This window comes from Salvelinus namaycush, chromosome 9, assembly GCF_016432855.1.
Source record: "Salvelinus namaycush isolate Seneca chromosome 9, SaNama_1.0, whole genome shotgun sequence".
Classification (NCBI taxonomy): domain Eukaryota; kingdom Metazoa; phylum Chordata; class Actinopteri; order Salmoniformes; family Salmonidae; genus Salvelinus; species Salvelinus namaycush.
In genome coordinates, this window is record NC_052315.1 from 17,713,088 (window position 1) to 17,734,442 (window position 21,355).

Here is a 21,355-nt window from a genome sequence, read left to right on the forward strand (position 1 = left end):
TAGTGTGATGTTTCATTATGCTTAAATTGATTTTATGATGGACTAGTGCACAGCACAAAATTGGCGGTGGGGACTATTTCTGTTTTGTTTTGTTGCACAAATGTGTAAACATGACTCCCCCTAGAGGTAGTAACATTTATTTGTCGAGCCATAACGCGCATGTCTACCGCGGAGTATTGTGGGTGTCAGTAAGGAAGTAAAATGGCGGACCTGGCAAACGAAGGTAAGGATTCGCTCAGGGAGAAAGATAAACAAATCTAATGAATGAACCACAATCGCGAGTGAATGTTGCCCAGACAGCTTCGGGACTGTCAGCAGATGTGCAGGGAATGCTCCGTTGTGTTTGCAGCTCGATGTGGAGGCAGCAGTTTGACTAAACATTAGCATACGTTAGATCCCCGGCCTTTGCTGGCTATATTTTACAGGGATGTGGAGTGGGGGGCGGCGGTCCGGACCGTGTGGCACAACCGGGGGAGGGGAGGGGCAGTTAACTTTTTTAAATATCACATCTTTACAGAACTAGCTAACATAAGCTACCTACCAATATATCAGCATGTTTTTGTAGTTAACTAGACAAGAAAAGCAAACAAATTAAATACTCACGAACAATAGAAATCACATCTGGGTCACATGTGGGGAAACACCGGGTGGAATTTGTCTCCCCGAATAGCCTTTTAAAACCTCCCACCATCTCCATGTAGCTTGATCTACTATGGTCAGAAACTAGCTAACGGCAACACGCAGACAACAATGGCTATGTCCGGCTATGTAGTGTTTTGCACCGCGGTGTTGCTTACAGACAGAAGTTCAGAACTAGGTCCTTCTTGCTCATTGCCGGAGGTTACAAGTCACAGGTGTCTGACCCATTGTAACGTTAGGCCCGACAGACTACATGTTCCAAATTCAAAGCGTAAGTAATTTACTGTACTAGCCAAGTGGCATAACAGGATTAGCAACGTGCTAAACTAGCTATATGGATTTGACTGACTTTGATATATACGATCAAGTCAATCCATTTTATGTAGCTAACAATGCAACCCTGTCTCAGAGCATTTCGCATTATTCTGTACATAACTAAGAGCGTTTAGTATATGTTAAGTTTTGCTTGGTATGTATTAATGTATGGATGTGTATCACCCATTCGTATGATATGAATTACAAATCGTGTTATGAATTACAAATGTTATATGTTAAGGATTTGCAAAACGTGAGTGCATACATTTTCATATTTGTTCGTACTAGGTGGCTAACGTTAGCTAGCTGGCTAACGTTAGCTGGGTTAGGTCCTCTAAAAGTGTTACGGTTAGGGGAAGGGTTAGCTAACATGCTAAGTAGATGCTAAAAACTAGTTGAAGTTGCTAAAATGCTAATGTTGTCTGTGATGAGATTTGAACTCGCAACCTAGACATTCGCGCCATACGCCTGCTCCGACCAACCCGACTTTCGTTCTTGCCTTATGTAACCGTCTGTCTTATGTAACTGTACCAAACGTAACATATCATACTAATTTGAGCGTCTTTGTTTTACATTTACTATGTTACGTCTAGTCTATGAGACCAGGCTGAGCAATGATGCCAATGCAAATAGGTATCTTGTTGAGCAGGGCCAGTATTGAACAGTATCTATCGCTGAAATGTGCAATCTACTCAGCTGCACATAATGCCTCGATCAGACGAACGGTGTCATTTGCGTTTTGGGACACCAGCAGTACATTCATTTCCAATGGAACGCTGCGTTTGCCTTGCAGCATTGTGTTGCAAAAGCAGTGCATTTTGTGTGTCGTTTGCATCAAACTGTATGTGTAGACTTGACCGAAATGGTAGCAAAAGGTGATTGTTGAATTTTGTTGCACACATATCCAGTAATAATTTTGGATTACATGGATGAGCTAGACACTGCAAAATGTATTACTCGGCATTGATGCCATGACGCTGTCGGTCTTTATTATACATTTTATCTTAATTGTTTTGCACTGACTGCCTTGCACTGGCTCTATGCACAGTCACACATACTACACTGACACTCCAACACACTACATACACTCACACACACAAACACACATGCGTATTGACCCCACTCACACATAGGGTGTTTCTCAAAATGCATACTACCATACTCTGAGCACGAGAGGGTTGATGTTGAGATATGTCTGTTATTTGAACTCTGAAGCATTTATTTAGGCTGCAAGCTGAGGCTGGTAACTCTAATGAACTTATCCTCTGCAGCAGAGGTAACTCTGGGTCTTCCTTTCATGTGGTGGTCCTCATGAGAGCCAGTTTCATCATAGCACTTGATGGTTTTTGGGACTGCACTTGAAGAAACTTTCGAAGTTCCTGAAATTGTCTGCATTGACTGACCATGTCTTATAGTAATGATGGACTGTTGTTTCTCTTTGCTTATTTGAGCTGTTCTTGCCATAATATGGACTTACCCCTATTTGGTAAAAGACCATCTTCTGTATACCACCCCTACCTTGTCACAACACAACTGATTGGCTCAAATGCATTAAGAAGGAAAGAAATTCCATAAATTAACATTCCAGGTCGCTACCTCATGAAGCTGGTTGAGAGTATGCCAAGAGTGTGCAAAGCTGTCATCAAGGCAAAGGTTGGCTACTTTGAAGAATCTCACATTTTAAATATATTTAGATTTAACACTTTTTTTGTGTTATTTCATAGTTTTGATGTCTTCACTATTATTCTACAATGTAGTAAATAGTAAAAATAAAGAAAAACCCTTGAATGAGTAGGTGTGTCCAAACTGTGACTGGTACTGTATATCTAGATGATAATTATGAAGTAAAACATTTGCTTTGTGTATATTTCGTTTTGTCTCTATTGTGGCATTGTCCTGGCTGGAAAAATGTTCAGTGAATGTGGAGATACAGCATGAGGTAATACATTTGAGAAGCACTCCCACTACTGTAATGTTTTATGCGTTCTTCACACTCTCGTCCTCACAAAAACGTACTCGAGAATGTCCTCGAAGTATGCACTTGGAGCATGAGTGTGGAGTACGGTAGTATCATATTGAGAAACACCCATCGACACACTTTCACACTTCACATACGCTGCTGCTACTCTGTTTATTATATGTCCTGATTGCCTAGTGACTTGTACCCCTACCCACATGTACATACTGTACTACTACCTCTACTACCTCGTACCCCTGCACATTGACTTGGTACTGGTACTCCTTTTATATTGCCTCGTTATTGTTTTTGTGTCACAATTACATTTTCTATTTTTTAACCTTGCATTGTTGAGAAAAGGCTTGTAAGCATTGCACTGTAAAGTCTACACCTGTTGTATTTGGTGCATGTGACCAATAAAAATCTATTTTTATTTGATCTAGGCATAAGAGCACAGCCACTGGAAGTCCAAACTTTCAACTGGCTCTCTACTCTGGATTTTTTCTGATTTTACCATCAAAAAAATACTGGGACTTGTAACACTTCTCTTCAGTGCATGCTCGTTCATTCAAATGTGTGAGATTTAAGATGTGAAATTGAAGGTCGTATGGCTAGCTTAAAAATAAGAGGCTTAGACGGTAGGCCCTATGTGAATAGCTAGAAGACTAATGAGATTAATGCCTGTAGCCACTCTTTGCTCCAGAATGTCACTGTGTTTCTCTGGAGTTAGTCTATTTGACAGCTGCTCCATTGAAAGACACTGGAACTCCCATTCCATTTTGTGAAACCCTCTCACTTCTCTTCTGTGGCCTGGATTCCTTTCTCATTTCGTCAGATGCACGAGGTCATAGGAGACGTGTTTGCTATTTGAATCTGCGACAGTCATTGGACGAAGCCTATCACACACATCATTCATTTCTGTCCGTTTCTAATTTCAATCAAATGGGAAGAATAATCAGTTGTTTTGGTCTCGACAACTTGTTCCCCTTACTGAAACTCATCTGATTTTCCTTCTGTTCTTAGCAGGAAGAATGTGAAATGTTCAGTTTGTGATGGTTAGAGCCAGAGGTAGGGATCAAAATTGAAAGCATGGACAAGGACAAGGACAAGGGTGAGTGGAGATGGGTGAGGCCTTTATGCTGAGTGGGTAGGGGACCCAGAAGCAAAACCAGGTTGCACTCGATCTTACTTTAATGAGATAATGTTTTGGTCCGAGGTGGATCTTTGAAAGTTTTTTCCAAATAATTTTGCCTTGTTAAAGTTAGTTTGGGTGCAATATTGTACAGGCCTTTTATCTTGTCCAGCACCTGCGTTCCGATGATGTGAGCAAGTGTCACCTCACTGATTTCTAGATAAGTTATTCTCTCATGGTAAAGAGCTGAGGCTATATGCTGCATGAAGTAGAATAGGTTATACTGAACAAAAATATAAACGCAACAATTTAATTTATTTTACTGTGTTAGAGTTCATATGAGGAATTCAGTCAATTGAAATAAATTCATTAGGCCACAATGTATGGATTTGACATGACTGGGAATACAGATATGCATCTGTTGGTCACAGATACCTTATTAAAAAAGATTGTCCTCACAATGGGCCTCAGGATCTCGTCACAGTATTTTTTTGGATTGAAATTTCCATCAATAAAATGCAATTGTGTTCGTTGTTCTTAGCTTATGCCTGCCTGCCCATACCATAACCCCACTGCCACCATGGGGCAGGTTGGCATCAGCAAACCCACACGACGCCATACACGTGGTCTGCGGTTGTGATGCCGGTTGGGCATGCTGCAAAATTCTCTAAAACTATGTTGGTATTGAAATTAACATTCAATTCTCTGACAACAGCTCTGGTGGACATTCCTGCAGTCAGCATGCCAACTGCACCCTCCCTCAAAACTTGAGACATCTGTTGCATTGTGTTGTGTGACAAAGCTGCACATTTTAGTGTCCTTTTATTGTCCCCAGCACAAGGTGCACCTGTGTCGTGATCTTGCAGTTTAATAAGCTTCTTTATATGCCACACCTGTCAGATGGATTGATTATCTTGGAAAAGGAGAAATGCTCACTAACAGGGATGTGCACAACATTTGAGAGAAATAAGCTTTTTGTGCGTAAGGAACATTTCTGGGATCTTTTATTTCTGCTCATGAAACATGGGACCAACACTTTACACGTTGTGTTTATATTTTTGTTCAGTGTACAGTACGTTGTATCTTAACAACAGACATTCATCTTTCAGTGTGAACACACTGAAATAACTAGCCTAGTCAGAAAGGCTATAGAGTACATTTCAACAGGCTAAGTATAGACTAGAGTGTGAAGGATATATCGAGTTTAACCCAGCATTGTGACACATTTTTATTAAATCAAGGATGTGCAGTTTGTTTTATCCACTTCATTAATTTGATCAAGTAAAAATGCCATTGAGTTTATTTTGTGACAAAGCAAATCCATTCAGTGTCCTTTTGGTTTTCATAAAAAGGGGAATGTTTCATTGCCATATCGCAGATAATAGCACTAGTGTGGTTGGAAACCTCAGTAAAACAATGTAATTATGCAGAAGTTCTCGTCAAAGGCCTTGCAGTGTGCATCCACCATGCACGTTTCACACCTGGAGGGCAAATGAGCAATGCCAAGCCATCACAAAGCCTTTTGCCTCACCTGGGGACGACTGACCACACAAACCGGCAAGCTAAAACACACACACACACAAACATGCATATTGATGCCACACACAGACACACTTTCACATTCTTCACACACACAGTTGCTATTCTGTTTATTATCTATCCTAATTGCCTAGTCACTTTTACCCCTAACTACATGTACATATGACCTCAACTACCCCATACCCCTGCACATTGACTCGGTCGCAGTACTCCTTGTATATCCTCGTTTTTTAAATTGAATTGTGTTGCTAATTTTCTTAGTTTTGAACTCTGCATTGTTGAGGGAAGTGCTTATAAGTAAGCATTTCACAGTAAAGTTTACACCTGTTGTATTTGGCGCATATGACAAATATAATTAGATTTGATTAACTAGGCCTACATATTGAAAAGCTATCTTTTTTTTGGTTGGAACCAAAAATCTCAAATTTGGACTCAAATAAAGGACAGATTTCCACTGGTCTAATGTCCATTGCTCGTGTTTCTTGGCCTAAGCAAGTCTCATCTTCTTATTGGTGTCCTTTAGTAGTGGTTTCTTTGCAGCAATTCGACCATGAAGGCCTTATTCATGCAGTCTCCTCTGAACAGTTGATGTTGAGATGTGTCTGTTACTTGAATTCTGTGAATCATTTATTTGGACTGCAATTTCTGAGGCTGGTAACTCTAATGAACTTATCCTCTACAACACAGGTAACTCTGGGTCTTCCATTCCTGTGGCGTTCTTCATGAGAGCCAGTTTCATCAAAGCACTTAATGCGTTTTGCGACTGCACTTGAAGAAACTTTCAAAGTTCTTGAAATTTTCCAGATTGACTGACCTTCATGTCTTAAAGTAATGATGGACTGTTGTTTCTCTTTGCTTATTTGAGCTGTTCTTTCCATAAAATGTACTTAGCCCTGTTTGGTAAAATAGGACCATCTTCTGACTGGTACTGTATCTGCTTAATATCAGCTTTTACTGTTCAGTGTCAGTAGCTAGGCACATTTTTACATTTTTCATGTACCATGACCATCTCACCTTCACCATAGTTCAACATAGCTTTCTGTTCTGCATTTTTCATGTACCATGACCATCTCACCTTCACCATAGTTCAACATAGCTTTCTGTTCTGCATTTTTCATGTACCATGACCATCTCACCTTCACCATAGTTCAACATAGCTTTCTGTTCTGCATTTTTCATGTACCATGACCATCTCACCTTCACCATAGTTCAACATAGCTTTCTGTTCTGCATTTTTCATGTACCATGACCATCTCACCTTCACCATAGTTCAACATAGCTTTCTGTTCTGCATTTTTCATGTACCATGACCATCTCACCTTCACCATAGTTCAACATAGCTTTCTGTTCTGCATTTTTCATGTACCATGACCATCTCACCTTCACCATAGTTCAACATAGCTTTCTGTTCTGCATTTTTCATGTACCATGACCATCTCACCTTCACCATAGTTCAACATAGCTTTCTGTTCTGCATTTTTCATGTACCATGACCATCTCACCTTCACCATAGTTCAACATAGCTTTCTGTTCTGCATTTTTCATGTACCATGACCATCTCACCTTCACCATAGTTCAACATAGCTTTCTTTCTGTCATTTTATTGCCTTTAAAATGGGTGCTTTCCTCCTTTATACACATTACTGATTTATCATTTCAACAAAATGACGTTGAACGGCTGTGAAATAGACGTTGAATTGTCGTTTGCCCAGTGGGTAGAGCCTCCTCAATTAAGTTATGACTGGAGTTCTAATTATAGCGTGGGGAAAAGATTTACTAGGTCCTGGCTGAGGTTCTATCAAAGCTTTGTGGGCACTGACAGTGACAGGGGAGTCCACTTACACTGACTTAGATGCCTGAACCCTGAGGTGTATTGTGTTATGGGGAAGGTGAAGTAAGTGCACAGTTGTACAAAACTTGTCACGGTTTCACTTTGGCACAACCTGCGGGTCTTTGTCAGCTCTGTAGAATTCAACTGGTAATATTTGTAGTCTAGAAATGCAGACAAGGCTCATAGTAGGAGAGGGGGTTTTATAGACAAAGTGAAGAGACATCCATCATAAAGCTTTTGCCCAAAGATGTGTAAAGTGAGATCTCCAACAGTGACACATCTGATTTCTCTTGCAGAGAAGCATGCCATAGCCCCACCAGTGTTTGTGTTCCAGAAAGATAAAGCTCAGAAGGTGAGAAACACTCTTTTCATACCTCTTCTGAAAATGTAAACAGTGTGACGGCATGCTATGGAGCAGACTTGGCTTCACACTGACTGGATAATTTCCTCGGTTTCCTCTGTCTGAATGTCTGTTATGTTCTTCCTCTCTTTCTTCCTCTATCTCCATCTTTCTCTGTCAAACCCTTAACAGAGATCAGTAGAAGGGTCCAGTGCGGAGGATGGAGAAGGTAAGGATGAGGAGGGTAACCAAGCAGGTTCTAGTACTTTGGAAAATTGAAAATGTCTGTCTTATATTTTGCACTGAACAAAAATATAACCACATCAATTTCAAACATTTTACTGCGTTACAGTTCATATAATGAAATCAGTCAATTGAAATTAATTCATTAGATCTAATCTATGGATTTCACATGACTAGGAATCTAGATATGCATCTGTTGGTCACAGATACCTTAAAAAAGGTAGGGGTGTGGATCAGAAAACCAGTCAGTATCTGGTGTGACCACCATTTGCCTTATGCAGCGTTACACATCTCCTTCGCATAGAGTTGATCAGGCTGTTGATTGTGGAATGTTGTCCCACTCCTCTTCAATGGCTGTGTGAAGTTGCTGGACATCGGCGGGAATTGGAACACGCTGTCGTACACATTGATCCAGAGCATCTCTAACATGCTCAATGGGTGACATGTCTGGTGAGTATGCAGGCAATGGAAGAATTGGGAAATATTCAACTTCCAGGAATTGCGTACAGATCCTTGCGACATGAGGCCGTGCATTATCATGCGGTGATGAGGTGATGGCGGCGGATGAATGGCACCGAAATGTGCCTCAGGATCTCATCACGGTGCATTCAAATTGCCATCGATTAAATGCAATTGTGTTCGTTGTCTGTTGCTCTTGCCTGCCCATACCATAACCCCACCGCCACCATGGGGCACTCTGTTCACAACATTGACATCAGCAAACAGCTCGCCTACACGACGTCATACACGCTGCCTGCCATCTGCCCGGTATAGTTGAAACCGGGATTCATCTGTGAGGAGCGTACTTCTCCAGCGTGCCAGTAGCCATCAAAGGTGAACATTTGCCCACAGAAGTCGGTTACAATGCCGAAAGGCAGTCAGGTCAAGACCTTGGTGAGGATGACGAGCACGCAGATGAGCTTCGCTGAGATGGTTTCTGACAGTTTGTACAGAAATTCTTCAGTTGTGCAAACCAATAGTTTCATCAGCTGTTAGGGTAGCTGGTCTCAGATGATCCCTCAGTTGAAGAAGTCGGATGTGGAAGTCCTGGGCTGGCGGGGTTACACGTGGTCTGGGGTTCTGAAGCCAGTTGGCCGTACTGCCAAATTCTCTAAAACGACATTGTGGTAGAGAATTGAACATTACATTTTCTGGCAACCGCTCTGGTGGACATTCATGCAGTCAGCATGCCAATTGCACGCTCCCTCAACTTTAGACATCTGTGGCATTGTGGTGTGACGACTGCACATTTTGAGTGGCCTTTTTTCCCCAGTACAAGGTGCACCTGTTTAATGATCATGCTGTTTTACCAGCTTCTTGATATACCGCACCTGTCAGGTGGATGGATTATATTCGGTGACTAAAATGTGTATATATATTTGTGCACAAAATTTGAGATCAATATTTGCGTGCGTATGGAACATTTCTGGGATCTTTTATTTCAGCTCATAAAACAAGGGACCAACACTTTACAGTTGAAGTCGGATGTTTACATACACTTAGGTTGGAGCCATTAAAACTCGTTTTTCAACCACTCCACAAATTTCTTGTTAACAAACTGTCATTTTGGCAAGTCGGTTAGGACATCTACTTTGTGCATGACACAAGTCATTTTTCCAACAATTGTTTACAGACAGATTACTTCACTTATAATTCACTGTATCACAAATCCAGTGGGTCAGAAGTTTACATGCACTAAGTTGACTGTGCCTTTAAACAGCTTGGAAAATTCCAGAAAATGATGTCATGGCTTTAGAAGCTTCTGATAGGCTAATTGACATCATTTGAGTCAATTGGAGGTGTACCTGTGGATGTATTTCAAGGCCTACCTTCAAACTCAGTGCCTCTTTGCTTGACATCATGGGAAAATCAAAAGAAATCAGCCAAGACCTCAGAAAATAAATTGTAGACCTCCACAAGTCTGGTTCATCCTTGGGAGCAATTTCCAAATGCCTGAAGGTACCACGTTCATCTGTACAAACAATAGTACGCAAGTATTAACACCGTGGGACCACGCAGCCGTCATACCGCTCAGGAAGGAGATGCATTCTGTATCCTAGAGATGAACGTACTTTGGTGTGAAAAGTGCAAATCAATTCCAGAACAATAGCAAAGGACCTTATGAAGATGCTGGAGGAAACCGGTATCTATATCCACAGTAAAACGAGTCCTATATCGACATAACCAGAAAGGCTGCTCAGCAAGGAAGCCACTGCTCCAAAACCGCCATAAAAAAGCCAGACTACTGTTTGCAACTGCACATGGGGACAAAGATCATACTTTTTGAAGAAATGTCCTCTGGTCTGATGAAACAAAAATAGAACTGTTTGGTCAAAAGGACCATCGTTATGTTTGGAGGAAAAAGGGGGAGGCTTGCAAGCCAAAGAACACCATCCCAACCATGAAGCACGGGGGTGGGAGCATCATGTTGTGGGGGTGCTTTGCTGCAGGAGGGACTGGTGCACTTCACAAAATAGATGGTTCATGAGGAGGGAAATTACGTGGATATATTGAAGCAACATCTCAAGACATCAGTCAGGAAGTTAAAGCTTGGTCTCAAATGGGTCTTCGAAATGGACAATGACCCCAAGCATACTTCCAAAGTTGTGGCAAATGGGCTTAAAAGGACAACAAAGTCAAGGTATTGGAGTGGCCATCACAACGCCCTGACCTCAATCTCATAGGAAATTTGTGGGCAGAACTGAAAAAGCGTGTGCGAGCAAGGAGGCCTGTCAGGATCAATGGGCCAAAATTCACCCAATTTATTGTGGAAGGCTAACCAAAACATTTGACCCAAGTTAAACCATTTAAAGGTAATGCTACCAAATACTAATTGAGTGTATGTAAGCTTCTGACCCACTGGTAACGTGATGAAAGAAATAAAAGCTGAAATAAATAATTCTCTGCTATTATTCTGACATTTCACATTCTTAAAATAAAGTGGTGATCCTAACTGACCAAAGACAGGGAATTTTTACTAGGATTAAATGTCAGGAATTGTGAAAAAGTGAGTTTAAATGTATTTGGCTATGGTGTATGTAATCTTCCGACTTCAACTGTACATGTTGAGTATATTTTTGTTCAGTATAGTTACTTTGCTAATCTTTGCTCATTCTGTCTCCTCCAGACTCTGATAAAGATGAGAGTAGTTACTGTCCCCCGGCCAAGAGGGAAAGGACATCGTCACTAACACAGTTCCCACCCGCACATTCAGGTAATTGTACATTTTGTTTAATTAAAATACTTTCCTTAGTGTTTGGAGAAAGGGTGTGTACTCATGTTATTTATCTTTGTCTTATGCAGTTTCTAAGAACAATGTGTTCATGCCATCCAGTTTCTGTCAGTCCCCGACAGGAAATAATAATTCAGATTCAGAACCTGGTGAGTTCATGAATAGTTATCTTAAGATCTCCTTTTCAATCTATTTGATTTTTGCATGATAAGGAAAACTACCCTTGAAGAATCACATTTTTTATAAACAAAGTTCTGGCTTAGCTTCCAGCTATCTCACGTTCCCTCTCTCTTTCTCCTTCTTTCCCTGTTCTCATGTCAACAGAGGAGAAAACGGTTGGGTTTCGCCTGAAGCCTCCCACCCTGATCCATGGACAGGCTCCTAGTGCAGGTGGGTGCTCTCTCTCTCTCTCTCTCTCTGCGCTATTATTCTGACATTTCACATTCTTAAAATAAAGTGGAATTTTTACTAGGATTAAATGTCAGGAATTGTGAAAAAGTGAGTTCTCTCTCTCTCTCGTCAATGTCATGTTAGTTCTTAAGGCTTTATTGTCCATTTAAGGGACAAAGGAAATGGGTTTTGGGGGTCTAGTATACAGGCTCCGTAACAGGCATAAACACAATGTACAAAACATCACAATAAGAGTGCAAAAAGATGTCCCTTCTTTATCTGGCTTTGGTCTGTCCAGAGCCTTATATTTAGGCCAAGTATAATGTGTTGCAGGTGTCCCGAGCCAGAAACCCAAGGAGCAGCAGCGCAGTGTACTACGACCCGCAGTACTGCAGGCCCCTCTGGCCACCAAATCACTAACCCAGACCGGTAAGCACACTTTCAGGACGGATGAACCTTAGTCTTCAGATCCTCTCAAACAAACAGCTGTATTGCTTTGTTCTGTTCTGCGATGGCCATTCTCCTTCAGCTTTCTTTCATCTCAATGTGCTTCGACAAAACATTTGTTGAAGGTGAAAGGAATCCAACCATTCTCTTCTTGTGGTCCTGATAGGGTTGAACAGTGGTACAAATGGAGTGAATAGGTCATCTGAGGGTCTACCAGTCACCCAGAACAACACAGAGAAGTGTGATGACACGACCACGTCACAGGTAGGCTGAGAGGTGAAAGGGCGTCAAAAGTTTGGACACCTACTCATCCAAGGGTTTTTCTTCATTTTTACTATTTTCTACATTGTAGAATAATAGTGAAGACATGAACACTATGAAATAACACATATGGAATCATGTAGTAACCAAAAAAGTGTTAAACAAATTTTAGATTCTTCAAAGTAGCCACCCTTTGCCTAGATGACAGCTTTGCACACTCTTGGCATCTCTCTCACCTGGAATGCTTTTCCAACAGTCTTGGGATTTTGCGGTCCAAATCAACCCAAACCATCTCATTTAGGTTGAGGTCAGATGATTGTGGAGGCCAGGTAATCTGATGCAGCACTCCATCACTCACTTTCTTGGTGAAATAGCCCTTACACAGCCATGAAAAACAAATGATAGTCCCACCAAGCACAAACCAGATGGCATGGCATATCGCTGCAGTATGCTGTGGTGGCCATGCTGGTTAAGTGTGTCTTGAAAGCTAAATAAATCACTGATAGTGTCACCATTGCTCGTGTTTCTTGGCCCAAGCACGTCTCTTCTTCTTATTGGTGTCCTTTAGTAGTGGTTTCTTTGCAGCAAATCGACCATGAAGGCCTGATTTCAAGCAGTCTCATCTGAACAGTTGATGTTGAGATGTCTGTTACTTGCGACTGCACTTGAATAAACTTTCAAAGTTCTTGAAATTTGCTGGATTGACTGACCTTCATGTCTTAAAGTAATGATGGACTGTCATTTCTCTTTGCTTATTTGAGCTTATTTGAGCTTGCCATAACATGGAATTGGTCTTTTACCAAATAGGGCTATCTTCTGTATACCACGCCTACCTTGTCACAAAACAACTGATTGGCTCAAATGCATTAAGAAGGAAATAAATCCCACAAATTCACTTTTAACAAGGCACACCTGTTAATTGTAATGCATTCCAGGTGACTGCTTATGAAGCTGGTTGAGAGAATGCCAAGAGTGTGCAAAGCTTTCATCAAGGCAAAGGGTGGCTACTTTGAAGAATCTATAGCATATATTTTGATTTGTTTAACACCTTTTTGGTTACTACATAATTCCATATGTGTTATTTCATAGTTTTGACTCTACAATGTAGAAAATAGTAAAAATAAAGAAAAACCTTTGAGTAGATCTGTCCAAACTTTTGACAAGTACTGTATATATTTATCAAGCGAGTTCATAACAACAACAAAAAACACAACAGGACAAGACACAAAGGCAGGTTTTATGCTTGAACATTCATTATGGAATTTCCATGAATGTCTCTCGCTGCTTTAATCTTCTTTCAAGGAGAAGAAAAGCGAGAGGGATGAGAGCAGGACAGGAGGAGGGAAAACTGATCCTCCTGTGGAATACACATTTGTATTTGGCCAGAATGTCTGAGCCAAGCTGACCTTGAATAGTTAACTCAAGTGCATGTCATATGGAATACTTTTCAAAGATGTTGTGAAGTGCTCTGGGCTTTGCCTCATACCTGACAACAGCCCACTGGGTGTGTGGGTAAATCACAATATAGCAGCCTCTTGTGGCCTTGCATGCTTTGTTACATTCTTTTGATCTGATCCTTTTTTGTTATTTGTCTGATCCTTACCTTTTTCTCCATTGGTCTAGGTTGAGCAAAGCAGTGAACAGAAAGGCTCTACATCAGCAGAATCAGGGGAAACCAATTATTTCCTACAATACAGAAGCACTCCCATGTTAGCCGTTTATGGATTCTGTCTACAATGGATATGATCAGTCATCTGTTTTATTAGGCTACTCTTTCATCTCCCCTATCTAACATCCTTTCTCTTGTATGTTTCCCACCCAGCTTACAGAAGGCTGAGAACAAGGCTGACGACGGGGATAAGTTTGTGTTTGGACAGAACATGTCGGATCGTGTCCTGGTAAGACTTGCTCTTTGTGAGACTAATCTAGTCATCTTTTATCACAGTTTTTTTCTACCATTTGTCCCTCTTCCAACTAATGATGGCATCCACAAAGTTGTGTTAAAGCATGTTGTATAACATTCTTGTTTTGCAGAGTCCGTTGAAATGTGAACAAGCAGCCGAGGGCAGCAGAGATCCCCCCACCGCCCCGCCCTGTGAGCTCCCGTCAAAAGACAGCAGCCCTGATAAAGGTGGGTAAATAAAGACCATACTGGATATGAAATTAATGTTAAGAGGCTTATGTAATGGCAATGCAATGAAGGAAACACCTGGCTTTTTTCAGGCCCCTACTATGTGACAGTGTTTGAATGTGGTTTTGGTTCTCTTGATTGCAGATAACAATGTGACAGAGTCTTTGGAGGAGTCGGCGGCGGCCTACACCAAAGCCACAGCCAAGAGGTGTTTGTTAGAGAAAGTAGAGGTCAGAACTGGAGAGGAGTCGGAGAGTAACGTTCTTCAGGTATGCAAGAGGTTTCCTACGTATTTGGTGTTTAATTGCTTGATTTCAATGTCAGAGAATGTTTGTAGTTTACCATGAAATTGAGCAATTGATGATTGATAGTTTTGTGTTTACATGTCTCCTCAGACAGTTGGAAATAGGCTGAAATGGTCCATGGTCATTCTCTGACAGTGGCATGTTTTTTTGTCTCCTTAGGTCCAGTGCAAGTTATTTGTGTTTGACAAAGCTTCACAGTCTTGGGTTGAGAGAGGCAGAGGACTGCTAAGGCTCAATGATATGGCTTCCACAGAGGAGGGATCGTTACAGTCCAGGCTGGGTACAGTCATTAGTCATGAATCAAATCATATCAACAATTTAGTTAATTTAAAAATCTTAATACACTTTACTGTCATGCCACACTGCCCTGGATTGTATCATATGATTCTATGGAGTTGTTTTTGTACATCTGTCAAAATGCAACTCCCATTTGAAGGTATTATTGGTTATTCTATACATTGTTTTCTGTGCTGTAGTGATGAGGACCCAGGGTAGTTTGCGTCTGATCCTCAACACCAAACTGTGGCCTCAAATGCAGACGGACAAGGCCAGCGAGAAGAGCGTCCGCATCACAGCCATGGACACTGAGGACCAGGGGGTCAAGGTCTTCCTCATATCGGTATGAGAAAGACCACATTAGTTATTACTAGAGATATATATTTAAGAGTGTTTGACCAACTTTTAGAATGTTTAATATTGTTATAATGCTTTCAGTTACAAAGAATAGTTTAAATATTCCCCATGTAATGTTAATGGGGAACTAACATGGCTGCCATAGAATGTTGAAGTGTCACGTAAATGCATCAAAACGCAGAAACCGCATTGGCCCAATTCGCTAAATACATGGCTCTGGTTATTACATAGTAATGACACTGACAGTGGTAATAGATGTTGAGTATATCTAACACTTCCAGAACATCCAGTTTAGTGCTGATGTGTCATGTCTGTTCCAGGCAAGCTCTAAGGACACAGGGCAGCTGTATGCAGCGCTGCACCATCGTATTCTGGCCCTGCGGAGCCGCTCAGACCAAGAGCCAGAGCCCAGGGTCCCCATCCCAGATGGCCACATCCCTCATCCCCAGTCTAACGGGGAGGATAGTGATGAGGACGAACCGCTCACACCCACTGCCAACACCACAGGTAAACTAGCTGTTACCCTAACTTTTCCAATCACCACAAACTGATCTGAAGACCTCTTACAGTGATTGTTCAAAAAAGTTATCTAATGATATCCTGGACACAAACTAATGGTCCAAAACTGTTATCTGGAAGTGATCTGGGAAAAGTTGTCTGGTGGTCCAAGAAAGTTATCTGGACATTCCCCCTAACGGTCCAACAAACATTTGAAAGTTCAAGTAAGTGACCTTCGACACCCTCGCTGATGGTCCAAGGAAGTGACCTGGGGGGTTCAAGGAAGTGATCTGTGTGTCTTTAAATAGGACCCTTGCACTGTTTCCTTGGATGTTGTGAAGTGTCTTGGATTTTCCCTTATTTCATGCAAGCAAAAAATATCTGTCCCATTCAAAAAGCCCAAGAATGTGATTTAAAACACTATTTGATTGGACTGCCCTAGTCTATCACTCACCAGGCCTGTCTTTCCTCTCCCCAGAGGGTCCAGAGGCCCAGTCCTGCGGGACTGGCAGTGGGAGTGGGTCGTCATAGCACCTGCCCCCTTTCATCGGCTCACGCACTGCAGTCAGGACCACCTTACAGACCCCTCCATGGACACCTCAGGCCAGCATCTCCCCAGTGGTCCGAGGTCACAGTGGAGCGCCAGGAAGGATCCTATGCAGGTGTTACTAAGTTAACTCTGCAGTTCACACTCTGGATTCACAGTATATCCAGGATGGATGGTCTTTTTTGTTTAGTATTTATCTTTTTTAACCTCTAGAACTGGATTTTGGGGGGAGTGGGGGGTGTTGTGAATTGGATGCTCATCATATTGATGAGTCTGAGGGAACGAGAAAGCAGTTTTCTTTTCTAGCTGATATAAGTACATTCTAAATAGTTTGCTGTTAAAAGTGGGACTTCTTTAGCCACCTTGCAAGAGAACAGACCTCAGGCACTTCAGTGGGGCTTGTATTTTGTTCAGCGAGGTAAAGATTGAGTTGCATAGCAAATATTTGTTTATAAAGTCTTTTTTTATTTCACTGAGTTTTGTCATTGAAGTGTCTGAACTCTTACTTCAAGTTGTATTTTTCTAAGGCAAAATGCTTGCACACACTAGCTAGGATTAGTCCGTCAATACCTCCTCTGGCCACTGTTAGTTTTTAGTCTGTAGTCCACATTGTCATTTATTTTTTTACCACAAATCGGTTGAATTTAAAATCCCTTGTGCAAACACCTGCTTTGATGTTCGTAGCCATAAAATATTTAATTAAATAGTGGAATTTACCTGTGTTCATGATTATTATTATTATTATTATTATTATTACTGATACATTATGTTTTTATTGATAGTTAATATTATCGACTTTGTTTTTGAAATTCACGCGAAAATTAACTAATTCTGTAAATAAGAAAGCTTGTTGGATTTGATTATTTTACAACAGGTTTGCACCATGACCCCAAAGTTTACCCTGAATATAGCCGTTAGATTTGTTTGTTTCAAAAATATTTTTTTTTTTATAGATCAGAAAAATATACATGTTCTCAAATATATATATGGAAGAAACCCTTTTCATGTTTCAGTTGTTTAAAATTATGTAATTAGTTTGCTTTAAATAAGTTCCAATCACAAGGCTTTGTTTATAACAACCACGATCTCAGAATCATATAAGACCATTGCAACAAAAAAAATCACTATTTTTTTCATGCGATCAGAAAGGCCAATATAATAACTTTTAGGTTAGGGTGTTGGCATTTGGTGTATCTAGCATGTCATTATTTGCATCTGTCCTAAACTTGTTTGACATCAAAATGCACATATATTCTCAGAACAGCGAATGCTGCCATTTTATTCAAAGAGCTATAGACATTGGAACAGGTGGTACTACGCACACAGGGTACAGTATTTTTCACCAGTAGTCTGGTGCTGAGCCCTCTATTTATTCCTTTGTTAAATAGATTGCCCTGGGTTGGTGTATTTAAAACAAACAGCCCTTAAAGAGAAGTAGATGACTAATGTAATATTTTCTTCAGTGAAGTGTAGTTCCTCTTGTTTTAAGCCTTTTTCTTCCTCATCGGTGGAATGAGTAATATTTCTAAGTTGTATTATAGCGTTCTACTTTTTCATTTACTACAAGCCTTTGATGTGAAAAAATGTATTTTAACTAAAAAAAAGTATACTAAGAAAAGTTTGAAACAAAAAAAAACAGGCAAGTAGACATATTATTGGTTAAAATGTATAAATCCTGTAATGTATATTATTGAATAAGCAGCCTTTAAAGGAATAATCCACTCAAACTTTATTTAGGTAATTGTCATTTCACTGTTGATAATGAAACAAATTCCAAAATATAGTTTTTGAGTGGATTACTCCTTTTAAGTGTAAAAAAAGGACAACTCCTTATTTAGTACTCTTCTTCACCACAGTCTATAGAAACCTCACCGTGTAATGTGCTCTGTAAAATTGTGTTCTCTCCATTTTTCACATTCTGCTTGTGTAGCTACAAACAGGACTATTCCTAATGGCCCAGTTTTTAAAAAGTCATCTGGGTTTCGCCTATCAGATAAGAATAGAATAGAATGAATAGAACGTAAGTCCCCATTCAAGTCAATGTTTTGTCCATTCTATTCATTCTATTTCTATGCATTTAATCCTATCCGATAGGTAAAATCTAGATAACTTAAAAAGAAACTGGGCCCTGGACATGAATGTATGGCAACTTGTCTCTATATAAAGGGCCAGGGGCCGACGTTCTTCAGCACTTTTCCTTCTCTGTGATATTTCTCCCATCAATATGAATTGTTTTAATGTTCGTAAATGCACATGAACTGGGGCTGTCCATTGATGAATTGGCGAAGGTGGTTGATAATGAAGTGTTGAATGTTGTTTACATTGGGGTCGTTGATGGTTATTTGTTGGGGAGTGACTGTTAGACAGATATACACTTTTGTTCATGTTATATTTTTGTTGCTGAAATTTCTGTCATGTCTGCTATAGTTCCCTTAAAACATCTACCTGTTTTTTTATTATTATTTTTATGCCTAGCTGTTGTTGTTCCATAACCTGGTGCTTTTTTGTTGCATTTCCTATCACTATACAAGTCAATGTTGATATTCTGTTAGATCGAGATCAAAACAGTACATCTTTGAATGGAAGTTGAGTGAAGAGGATGTTATGAAACCTAGTTGACATGGACGCGCCCTTGCTGCTATTGTACAAGGGCACCTATCTCATACTGTATCTGTGACTGGAATATGTTTTCATAGGAACATGTCATCTGCGTTGGCCTCTTAACATACCATTAACTTCAATATATTAGGTGATAGTTTACAGCAGTGGCATTGCTGCTTGTTGTGATTGATCCAATACAACGCAGGTGTGTTCATAGAGTAGGTACCCAGAGATACGCAAGGGATCGGGAGTGTTGCATTAATAGTCATTGGAATTGTCAGAAAAAGCAGATTAATTTCAAACAGGCCCACTTATGAGGGACAGGCTTGCTTACCACCTATCCTCTCTTTCCAATGGAGACATCTAGAGAGGAACCACACCTATCAGGATACAGATGCTTGACATTGAGGAGCACTAGAATAGCTACATGTCTCCTTTCAACAATGCCCACCTTAACCAGTCATTTTGATATCAATCGTCCAATATGTGTGAAATAAGGACAAAGATAGGCTACAAAGTCATAGCAAATGTCCATTCAGGCAACACACAGGAGGAGATACTGTACTGTACCATTCACCCCTGTTGATGTGTGTATCACAGAAAGACTACTTTGAATCTCCTCCTGTCTGAGATCTTGTACGGCTGTCAGAGCATCTACTAGCTGTAGAATATTATTTACCAATCTCTAATGCGTTCACTCGATGGAACGCCTCCTCTTTCTAATAACCCTAGTAGAGTGCCGTCAAATGTCGTTGACAAATGTGAGTCTTTTGGTCTAGGTTTTTCTTAGTTTTTTTCCCTTAAAAGGTTTTGAGGATATTAAAGAAGAAGGCAGTAAATGTCCCCCTCCCCTCCACCACCCTATAGATGTATAAGAGATGAGGGACCATGATGTGACTATGCTTAGATTGCTGATGGATTGAGCTGTAAACATTGGGCTGGAGAACCACAGCATTGCAGTGAGTCATTCTAGCGGTCTGGGCCTACTCAAGGGAGGCAAGGGAGCATGTGGCATGGATTTCTGTTTATAATGCTGCTGTCTGTCAGCAAACCATAGAGGTCTGTCCATCCGTCCAAACAAATCACAGGGATACTTGGAGATCTGGTTCAGTACTCTCTTCCCCCAGTCCTAGGGGTGGGCATCTTGGGACCTGGAGCGCTGCAGGGAGTGCAGGCTTTAGTGCCGTTTAGTTAATTTGCGCATAATGATTTACAATAAAATAGAAGAAAGATTAGAATAAGCCCTGAAGGCTGGTGAAACAAAGGCCTGCACAGCTCTCCATGAACAGAGTTGCCCACCCCTGTTTCAGTCCCTTCATCTGAAATTCATTGTTGAGTCTACTGTTTTGACAGGTGAAACAATCATGTTATTTTTTGCTTTGAGCTTTGGTATAAAATGACTACAAAAAAGGCAAAAACATAAACAAAAAAACTATTATAAAAAATAATCACTTGTGTTATAAAAAAATGTTTATGTAAAATTGTCATATCAAATGTATTTCAAAATTACATTAAAACTTTTAACAGAAAGCAAAGCTTGTTTTGTTGTTTTCATGGTTTAATCAAATAGCTTTGATTGTATGGTTTCACTTGCATGTTAGGTGAACTAGAGTAAGTCATTTCGAAGTACAATAGCTAATCCTGCAAACTCAGACCGTCTCAGTGTAGTGAGTGTTGCTCTCTCGCCACAGGAGGGTGCTCTTAGTCTGAAGATGGTTCACTATCAACAGGAGGGTGCTCTTGGTCTGAAGATGGTTCACTATCAACAGGAGGGTGCTCTTGGTCTGAAGATGGTTCAATATCAACAGGAGGGTGCTCTTGGTCTGAAGATGGTTCACTATCAACAGGAGGGTGCTCTTGGTCTAAAGATGGTTCACTATCAACAGGAGGGTGCTCTTGGTCTGAAGATGGTTCAATATCAACAGGAGGGTGCTCTTGGTCTGAAGATGGTTCACTATCAACAGGAGGGTGCTCTTGGTCTGAAGATGGTTCACTATCAACAGGAGGGTGCTCTTGGTCTGAAGATGGTTCACTATCAACAGGAGGGTGCTCTTGGTCTGAAGATGGTTCACTATCAACAGGAGGGTGCTCTTGATCTAAAGATGGTTCACTATCAACAGGAAGGTGCTCTTGGCCTGAAGATGGTTCACTATCAACAGGAGGGTGCTCTTGGTCTGAAGATGGTTCACTATCAACAGGAAGGTGCTCTTGGCCTGAAGATGGTTCACTATCAACAGGAAGGTGCTCTTGGGCTGAAGATAATGAACTGTCTGTTGATAGTGAACTATTTATTTATCTTGTTAGCAGTACCAAA

The 21,355-nt window shown here is 40.7% G+C and overlaps 1 protein-coding gene across 1 annotated transcript; it reads left to right on the forward strand.

The window, feature by feature from the left end:
* Window positions 1–505: 505 nt before the first annotated feature.
* On the forward strand, window positions 506–20,571 carry LOC120053773 (ran-binding protein 3-like). Its single transcript, XM_039001017.1, has 16 exons — window positions 506–910; window positions 7,710–7,765; window positions 7,946–7,982; window positions 11,124–11,210; window positions 11,300–11,377; window positions 11,553–11,618; window positions 11,952–12,047; window positions 12,232–12,329; window positions 13,950–14,035; window positions 14,149–14,224; window positions 14,361–14,457; window positions 14,602–14,726; window positions 14,922–15,042; window positions 15,239–15,381; window positions 15,716–15,902; window positions 16,372–20,571. The coding sequence occupies exons 1-16, from the start codon at window positions 751–753 to the stop codon at window positions 16,422–16,424; spliced, it is 1,566 nt and encodes a 521-aa protein (XP_038856945.1). The 5' UTR covers window positions 506–750; the 3' UTR covers window positions 16,425–20,571.
* Window positions 20,572–21,355: the final 784 nt, after the last annotated feature.

Excerpts from the sequence above, each read along its gene's own strand:
- LOC120053773 (XM_039001017.1), top strand. The coding sequence starts at position 751 with ATGGCTATGTCCGGCTATGTAGTGTTTTGCACCGCGGTGTTGCTTACA. Across the intron at positions 7,766-7,945 it reads AGAAAGATAAAGCTCAGAAG|AGATCAGTAGAAGGGTCCAG; the intron begins GTGAGAAACACT and ends AACCCTTAACAG. Across the intron at positions 14,727-14,921 it reads CGGAGAGTAACGTTCTTCAG|GTCCAGTGCAAGTTATTTGT; the intron begins GTATGCAAGAGG and ends TTGTCTCCTTAG.